This window comes from Bemisia tabaci, chromosome 2, assembly GCF_918797505.1.
Source record: "Bemisia tabaci chromosome 2, PGI_BMITA_v3".
In the NCBI taxonomy this organism is placed as follows: Eukaryota; Metazoa; Arthropoda; class Insecta; order Hemiptera; family Aleyrodidae; genus Bemisia; species Bemisia tabaci.
The window spans coordinates 79,043,863-79,053,689 of record NC_092794.1 but is presented as its reverse complement, the minus strand read 5'-3'; the positions used below and the strand labels follow the sequence as shown (position 1 = coordinate 79,053,689).

General features: G+C 40.7%; 1 protein-coding gene across 3 annotated transcripts in view; it reads right to left on the bottom strand.

Annotated features, from left to right (window-relative positions):
* Nucleotides 1-290: 290 nt before the first annotated feature.
* LOC109036065 (Tudor domain containing 3) overlaps nucleotides 291-9,827 on the bottom strand; it is a 51,274-nt gene continuing 41,737 nt past the window's right edge. For all 3 annotated transcript variants that reach the window (XM_072296362.1, XM_072296363.1, XM_072296364.1), the window contains one exon: nucleotides 291-2,868. In XM_072296362.1, coding sequence (XP_072152463.1) covers nucleotides 2,719-2,868 — 150 coding nt within the window. In that variant the 3' untranslated portion in view covers nucleotides 291-2,718. The remainder of the gene's footprint in view (nucleotides 2,869-9,827) is intronic.

The window sequence follows — 9,827 nt, the reverse complement described above, 5'->3', positions numbered from 1 at the left end:
CAGCGCCCCCAAAATGGGGGCGTCTAATTGGGTCTGATAAGAAGGTCGGAAAAGAAGCGTTCAAGTATGAGTAATCAATAGACAAAGTTTGGGGAAGTTCCAGGGGTGAGGGGGGGGGGGCGAAAAGAGCCGTTTATGCAGCAAGCTACATGGTTGTTTTTTATCTAAAGTGGGAATGAAAGAGAGGAAAGCTGCTGGGTTTACTTCTATAAAAACGAATATTCGAACCCAACAAACAAGAGCGTATATAATTTGAGAGAAAATGAGGGAATCGGAATTGGAATAGAAAGTTCTTCTTGAGAGAAGGTGAGTTTATTAAAAACGTGAAATGCAAAAACATGTACCACAAATATTTAATTCAATAGTCTATGAATCTTTCATGCACCTCGGGCATCAAATATAGATCACAACTGTGAGAAGGAATAAAAAAGAAAGAAAAAGAAGAGACACTTTGACAGCAAACGGAAAAATGGATTTAATTCTGAGTCTATCTTCCTGATTTAAAGAGAGTGAATGTTAGGCCTTAATTAATTTTCATCATTCTAGAGGAGAAACTCGGAACCCACATGCTTATAAATTTCAGTAAAATATTTCCGGAAAATATTCTTGGCGATATTTAAAAGTTTCACAATGCCAATTTTCTTTACATTAAAAAAAGTGTCATAACGCTGTATTTTGCTGCAAAATAATTAACCACTGGATAATGGATTCAATTCTATGCATATAAGCGCTATGTTTCGGTGTCTTAATATCATGATGAGAAATCATTTAATGAATTATAAATATGATGATGCGTCAAAATACACAAATAGGTATTTGGACAGGATTTGAGTGAGAGTGTCAATTAAATGTTAATTATTACACTAAGACAATTAGACTTATCGATTCTTATCTCCGAAATTACCTGACCAATTTACCTCAGAATTTTTGAAGAGCGTTCTTGAATTGTAGATGAGCCTTTGGACTTAGATTTTTCGATTTTCACATTTGTCGTTACACATCTCGCAGCTCAAATCAATACATTTTCGACTCTGCTGCTCAACATTATTGTCCATCTTCAAACTTGGAAACTAGATGATGGACTTACTTCACATTTGTCATATAGGAAAATTTTGATCTTTATAGGTGTTCTCAGCCTACAGTTTTTGATTGTTTGGAATTAAAGTTGCGCAATTTCTTTTAAATTGATCGAATTTGTTTTAAAATCTATAACTTGAGCTGATTGTCCACTTCTACTCTTAAAAATTAGCCAACTGATTCACTTGAGGGTTATTTTAAAAGAAAGCCCCTAATCTGCGAATGTGCCCAAATTTTTTTTTTTTGTTTTTTTTTTTTTACATTTTGCTACGAATGTTGTAAAATTTTCCTCTTTTTGTACTATGGTATATTCGACTAAACGGCTTGAGATGCTTGTTCTCTTTGGATCTCTCGAGTTTCTCGACCAATTTACTTCAAGCCTACTTTTTGATCCCTAGAAAAGCCAGCACCTTTTGGTTTCCAATATTTTGACAAACATTCCAAAATTTCTCTGATCAAGGATACCAAACCTTAAGCGCCAGATACACCTGCAGGCTAGACGCGCGTATTGCCGCGAAACGTAGGGTTCCATCCTTCTTTGAGCGAGTTACTGGCGGCGAGTTGCAATCTGATTGGTTACGAAGATTGCCAAACACGACCGAAGGCCTACTCGCCGCTCAAGACTAGCTTCTAGCTCGTAGGTGTATCTGGCGCTTTAGAAGTCGCTATGTCAAAGGAAATTGGGAGAAATAACACAACACTGGCTGAAAAAATTGAAGAGAACAAAACTGCAAAAACATACGCAGCTTTCATTAAAACAAGTCCAATGGAAGTGGGAACAGTAGTTTTTAAGATCCCTATCAAACAAGCATCTTAAACTATGGTTTTTAAAACACAATGAATTTGATTCAAAGAGATTTTGGAAAGTTAGTTACAATCAAGAAAAAACCAAAACTGGAAGCACATGAGTAGAAATCAGACAAGAAAGTCAAGCATGAAAGTCAAAATTGCAACGTTCAGCCGCTCGCATGCCTATATCATCGACAGTTTTTGAAATTTAAAATTTAGAGACAAAATTAAGATTAAATTAATGGAAATGAGTGGAATGCTAGAAAATATATTTTAAAGCAAGTAGGTAGGTACATGAAAACTTTAGAAAACTAAAATCAAGGACTTTTCCCAAAGTTGTAGCTAGTGGTAAAATCAAGGACCTTTAGAACTTTTGAGGCCTTCCAGATATTCTTCATTTTTAAGACCTGTTCGAATGCATTAAAAATTAATCCTTCCTCTTCTTAGGCGGAAGCCTTAATTTTCTGCCAGCTATACAACATTTTGGAAGTCGATACCCCAGAAAAAAGAGTCCCTAGTTTCGAACAGCAGTAAATAAAATAACTAAGTTAAGTATGTAGAATACAAGGGCTTTCAACCAAGGATACTGGGGGGGGGGGGGGGCAATCAGGTTTAGTGTAGGACTTGCTAAAGGCTTTACAAATCCCAGCAAGAAACTGATAATTCTGGGCAATCTCCTTGATGACAAAAAAATAACAAAATTTAGGTTTTACTTGCGAATATTCTTGAGAACCCTTTCATGGTTAAATTAAGAAAACATAAGGATGGAGGAATGATTTCAGTCAAAAATTTGAGCAATTAACTCCGACTTGAGAAGAAAGGATGCTCCATGGAGAGCTCGTGTTGGGCAAGTTACCCTGTATTTATGTGAAGTTTAGTATCGAAATACTCAGACAGAACACCAGGCTGTGAAGTAGGACTGGAAAACCGAGGCTGACGGGGATGCGAGAATCCTCGACCGCGGGCTCCTCGCATATTCGGGGCTCTTGGTTGCTGATTTGGCTGAAATCATAAAAATAGGAAAGTAATATTTACAGTAGTAGTATAATAGCAAGCAAAGCTAGTGATAGAAATACATCTCCCCCCCTCCAGCATCTAGTCGAAATTTTTCGGGGTTAGAAGATTTGGGAAAATAAGAGCTTGAGTATGAGTAATCAAAGATGGAAGGAAATCCACGATTAGATTAAAACATGGCCTCTTTGCATCGGAAAAGTAACACAGGGAATCCCTTCAGCCTGATAGTTGAATTTTTGTACTTGTCGGGACGACATAGATTAAATGGCAGAGTGTGATTGGTCGGCTATGTCTTATCGCTGCTTTGTCGTGCCTAAGTCGGGTTGAACTCACGACAAGCTAACTGCACCTCTTAAGTTTCCGACAGTATGTCGTTCGTTCCACCTGACAAAGGCACGACAAAGCAGCGATAAGACGTAGCTGACCAATCACGCTCCGCCTTATAACCTATGTCATCAATGTCGTCCCGCCAAACAAGAAATTTCAACAATCAGGCTGCAGGTGTCTAGGAGGTAAGTAGATTGATTTTCTCAGAGAAAACAGTTACAATGCTTGGGCTTTAACCACTAGCATTAAAAAATGGCGTCCTTGCATCAGAAAGGAAACACAAGAAATCCCTGATGTCCAGGAGGCAAGTAGATTGATTTTTTCTGAGAAGACAGTCGCAATTCTTGGACTTCAACTACTAGCTACTAACAACAAAGGCCAATATATTTTAGAGATCCTGCACTGATCACGCCACTTATTGCTAAGTGGTGATTCATGAGCGATGTTACATTCAATGCCTTAGGCTGTCCAAAAGTTGGTCTGCTCAGCCCAAGAAATTCATAGTTTTTCGAAGACTGAGGAATGTACCTTACTCTCTATCATGCTACAATTTTTCGTCTAAAATGATTGTACCCAAAGCAAGAAACCGGTTTATGAAAGCCGTTGCGGACTTTACAAAAAGCACCTCATTTTTGAGGACCTTCCTTTGACTGCAATTTTTATAGAAAGTATATACTTCATTTGTATTGTGGTTCGCCCTGGTAACGTCTCATTGAGTCGACATTTTAATAAATTATCCATCTCAAATATAGTTTATGAGATTTTATTGAGATAATGACATTTTTATAGTGTTGCGGACTTTACACCCTTAGACCTTTGTACCTAAAATAGGCTGTAACTTTAGTACCTAGTTTATGAAGTAATTGAATTAAAAAGTAAAAGCACTAAGTAGGAAAGCAAACTGTCACAAGTTCACAACGGTACATGAATTTCACCTTAAATTCAATACAAATAGCTGTGAGGAATTTTTCCGCAGTAAGTATCTGAGGTGTGATGGTAGGGCCGAGTTTCTATCTTTAAAATACGACTTAAAAATATATTTCGGCACAAATTATTCGTGAAAATGAACAGAACGGCAGAAGTAAGAGATGTTACATTTATCATGAGTATAAAAATGCACCTTTTTAGAACAATACAGGGTGTCCCGTACCACCCGTATACGACTATTTTTCTGGTTTTAGGTCGAACGATGTCGAAGATGGCAAAAATGAAAGGGGAATGGACCGCCACGGAATATGAATTTCATCCTCCCAAAGCTCCTCCTGCCACCATTATTGAAGTAGGGGTGCCAGTGTCCGTCAAAATCATTTGATGGAAATCATTCCATCTAACTCAGGGGGTACACAAAATTTTAACCTAGACCATCACCAAGAGATCCAAAATTGGCCAAGTGTGCTGCCCAGAAAAGGACCCCGCACACCTTATAGGCAGCTGCACCATGACCGAGTGCCAATTTATTTATGTCATTCGATTCTCCTCAAGATGCTGATTAAAAGTTATAATTGCGCCAACTTTCTACGATGCACCGTTTTCGCAAAAACCAAAGAGAAGATTCAATTATTCGGCGACTATGAATAAAAAAGAACAAAGCATTTGAGAACAGGCCCGATGTGAATGAGGAAAAAACGTAGCGCGTGTCCGTCTTTTTATCTGTACCTGCCGACTCAGGGGCTATCTCCCTCCCGCACTCGCCCGGTAGACGTTCAGACTTTCCTGTTCTTATGCTCCTCAAGAATCTGATTTGGATGGTGGTCGAGCAAAACGGCGTGCGGAATCCGAGATAAGACTACCTCTAGGTGTGGGAGTTCCCATGATTTCCTTGTTGACTCACAGCCGCTTGTCAATCGAGTACTGAAATGAGGAATCTTTCTGGCTTTTTATCGCCGAATAATTGAATCTTCTTGGCGTTTTTTTTGCGAAAACGGTGCATCGTAGAACGTTGGCGCCATTGTAACTTTTGATCAGCATCTTGAGGAGAATCGAATGACATAAATAAATTAGCATTCGGTCATGGTGCAGCTTCCCATAAGAGGTGTGTGGGGTCCTTTTCTCTGAGTTTTTCACTGCACACGAAAATATTTCATGTTACCATGTTGAAAAAATCTCGAGAAAGTGATTTTCGCGGGGATCAACAGACAACAGGAATGTGCGGCATTTCCAATATAGGCCCCTGCATGAGCACTGTAGGGCCGCTGTTACAGCAGGAGCCACAGGATAGTCACAATGACCATGCTGTCTAACACGAGGAGACGTTAAAAGTATAGACTTTTAATAATTAAATTGCATTTAAATGTACATCGCCAGGACTTTATCAAATATTTAAGAAAACAATTAAAAACATTATACCAAAATTAAATTTAAAATTGGACACACTTCGTATGTATATGTAAAAACAAAGTGAAACATAATAGGGCTGCTACAGTGTTGACTTGTCTAGATCTATATAGTGCATCGACCTTAATGATTATGTAGCTTGCCCTCCTGTATGTGCATCTTCAAAATCGTTTTTGTCAGTTGTGTTGATAACCGCCCCAACGGTGGGCCGCTCCTACGTGCGAATAAACGAGTTCGTATATCTATCTTCGGTCGTAATTTGTCTCTTCTTTTTCATCATTATCTAACATGGTAGCAGAGCGTGGTTCTAAAAGTTGGATAGCTAAGTGCTTAACGTGGAAATTTATTTTCGTAATATGTGCGTAACGTGGAAATTCATACACCGCCAAAAACGTGCGTGACGTGAAAATGTATTAATTGTGAAATACAGGGTGTTTCAGACCACCCGTACCAGGCCTTTTTCTCGGTTGTTTCAGGTCGTACGAAGTCGGGGACCGCGGGAATGAATAGAGAATTGACCCCAAGAAATCCGAATTTCGTGGTCCCGAAACCCCCCCCCCCCCATCCCCCCTTGAGAGCTTAAGGGGGGTCACGATGCTAAAAGTCACGGTTCTCGACCGAATTGCGGATAAATCGCATCAGAATTGAAAAGCTCCGAAAATTTCACGTGAAATTGACCCCTAAAAATCCAAAATCGGCCCATCCAAGGCCCGAAAATGACCTCCTAAAGAAGGCGACAGTACCCCCCTCCATAAATTCTCTTTGGTCTCAAAATTGACGTAGATTCTACAGAAAAAGATGGTTTCCCAGGTAATCGACCCCCAGAAATCCAAATTTCATGGTCCCGAAGCTCCTCTAGTCTCCCTTGGGGGGTAAACGGGGGGCCTAATTTTAAAAATCGGGGCTCCTTTCCGAATCGCAAATTGATTGCATCCAAATTGAGGAGCAGAACACATTTACATCTTAAGTGACCTCCAGAAGTTCTAATTGACCCCCCCGAACGGCAGAAAGTAACCCCCTGAGGAGGGGAGCTTCGCCCCCTCCAAAAATTCCTCAAGATTCATCTTTGGTCGCAAAATTGACGTCGATTCTTCAGAAAAAGACGGTTTTCCAGGTAATCGACCCCGAGGACTCTGAATTTCATGGTCCCTGAGCTCCGCTTTCCGCCCTTTTGGGATTACCTGCAGGGAAATCGTCTTTTCTGGAGAATCGACGTCAATTTTGCGACCAAAGAGGAATCTTGAGAAACTTTTGGAGGGGGGCGAAGCCCCTCTCCTCAGGGGGTTACTTTCTGCCGTTCAGGGGGATCAATTAAAACTCTTGGGGGTCACTTAAGATGTAATAGTGTTCTGCTCCTCAATTTGGATGCAATCAATTTGCGATTCGGAAAGGAGCCCCGATTTTTAAAATTAGGCCCCCCGTTTACCCCCCAAGGGGGCCTAGAGGAGCTTCGGGACCATGAAATTTGGATTTCTGGGGGTCGATTACCTGGGAAACCGTCTTTTTCTGTAGAATCTACGTCAATTTTGAGACCAAAGAGAATTTATGGAGGGGGGTACTGTCTCCTTCTTTAGGAGGTCATTTTCGGGCCTTGGATGGGCCGATTTTGGATTTTTAGGGGTCAATTTCACGTGAAATTTTCGGAGCTTTTCAATTCTGATGCGATTTATCCGCAATTCGGTCGAGAACCGTGACTTTTAGCATCGTGACCCCCCCTTAAGCTCTCAAGGGGGGATGGGGGGGGGGTTTCGGGACCACGAAATTCGGATTTCTTGGGGTCAATTCTCTATTCATTCCCGCGGTCCCCGACTTCGTACGACCTGAAACAACCGAGAAAAAGGCCTGGTACGGGTGGTCTGAAACACCCTGTATTTCACAATTAATACATTTTCACGTCACGCACGTTTTTGGCGGTGTATGAATTTCCACGTTACGCACATATTACGAAAATAAATTTCCACGTTAAGCACTTAGCTATCCAACTTTTAGAACCACGCTCTGCTATAGTGTGCGGGTGTTTCAGACACCCTGTATGTGCTGAATTTGAACTCTTTCTAACTGACACAATAAGGCAAATAAAAGTACAAAAATCAAAGTGCCCGTATTTAATGGGAACAATTTTCCAACATGGAAATTTCGCAAGTCATTTTTGCTGGAAATGAACAATCGCAACAAATGTACTTTAAGTGATAAAAAACCGGATGGAATAACGGATCAAAACTGGGCCAGCATGAGACGCAGCGGGGGTCAATGTTGAAAATCAGCAACATTTCCGCAAATTTGTTACTCGAAAACCGAGACGTTTTGAAAAACGCGGTTTAAACGAGCATTCCCAGCGTGACGAGAGCTTTCAGAAAACTTATACCGTCATGGGGTTTAGTCGACTTCAGCTCGACTTATAGCCTCCGAAGCGCCGGAACGTTAAAAGAGGACCTCATTTTTTTTCACGTCTGCGCCGATTTAAAAAAAAGCCAGTTTTTTAAGTTAATGAAAAACTGATATATTGTTCCAGACTCTCTGTAGTCCCTCTAGCTTTTTATCGCATGCTGGGGAAATGTTTTGGTCGCGAGTTATAAGAGCGGAAAGGAGCGAAGGTTGGGAGAATCGGCTGTTTTAAACTGTGCACGCGGCGTTGATCGGAAGGAAAACGTCCTCTCCCACTCAGTTCTGCAAATCACACTCTTTGGCCAAACTCGTATTGTTGCCATGTGTCGACGTGTCGTCTGGTCCGTCGCCGCGCGCAGTTTAAAATAGCCGATTTTCCCGACCTTCGCTCCTTTCCGCTCTTCTAACTCGCGACCAAAACATTTCCTCAGGATACGCTATGAAGCTAGAGGGGTTACAGAGAGTCAGGAACAACATATCAGTTTTATAAAAAAAAATGGCTTTTTTTGAAATCGGCGCGGACGTGAAAAAAAATGGGGTCTTCTTTTAGCGTTCCGCCGCTTTGGGGACGATAACTCGAGCTGAAGTCGACTAAACCCTATGATGTTTTAAATTTTCTGAAAGCTCTCGTCACGCTGGAAACGCTCGTTTAAACCGCGTTCTTCAAAACTTCTCGGTTTTCGAGCAACAAATTCGCGAAAATGTTGCTGATTTTTAACTTTGACCCCCCGCCGCGTCTCCCCAAAATTTTTAGGGGGCTTGAAACTTTGGGAAAAGATGGGGCATTGTCTGGTGAATGAATAGGGCAAGTCGCAAAGGTATCCGCCCCGAGCCCCAAATGGCCCGTTTTGCACGTACCCGAGTGAATTCTAATAAGCGTCTAATCTGGTGTCCCGAGCTGTTTTAATCGTCATAATCTGAGAAACATGGGCAGATCTTTGTTTCTCATTTTCCACACTATTGCTGACTATTACATGCTACTTTCCACTTTATTTGGACTGAAATAAAAATTTAGGAGAACTTAGAATGTGCAAATTGCCTACATTTGTCCCAAATTTGCGTGTCCCCCGTGCCTGGTTCTTGACTTTTAATCAATGTTGCAGCATAACTAGAGTGATTACTTGAGAAAACCTTATCGGAGATGATAGGTAATGCTTTTGAATTTGAGAAAAAAAAAATAGGTCAATTTCTTTTTTGCTCCATCAATAACTTTTTCATGCGGTAGAATCATTGTCCCGAGCAACAGTCAGCAACAGTCAGAAGCCCTAAATGATTGCCGTAACGTTGAGGTTTTTCCAAAAACGACTTTTTTTGTTTAGATTGAATAGTTCACAAATCGCAGATAGCAAAAATTCTGAAATTCGCAAATTTTTGTGGAAGATTAACGCCATTAATGACGCCAAACAAAATGCCATACACGATAACTAACACGGCGTTTAGCATACACACACACACAGACACTAATATCAGCTTGTAAAATACTTTCCAAGTATGCGTTAGGGAAAATTTTTTCTCATTCCGATACTCTAGTATGTGCTACTAAATATTCCGTGAAAAAAACACCAAAATGTCTTTACTGTTAGAGATAAGCTTAAAAAACAGCTTATTTCAATCCTGTCCCGTTCCATTCGGTCCCATATATTTCCATCCTGTCCCAATGTCCCAGTTTAGTAGGACAGAATGGAAAACTGTTACAACTGAGACTTGCTTGTTTAAGCCCTCTAGGCGCTCTTTTCTACCGATTTAAGTGAGCCAGGTATTTTTCAATGGAGAATTCGAATTTTTAGGCGAATTTTCAAAATTCGAAAATCCAAGATGGCGGACGTGGCCTAAAATGCTATCTCAGCACCTAATAAATCGATTTACGTGAAACTCGGTATCTAGGGGTATTATTCAATGGG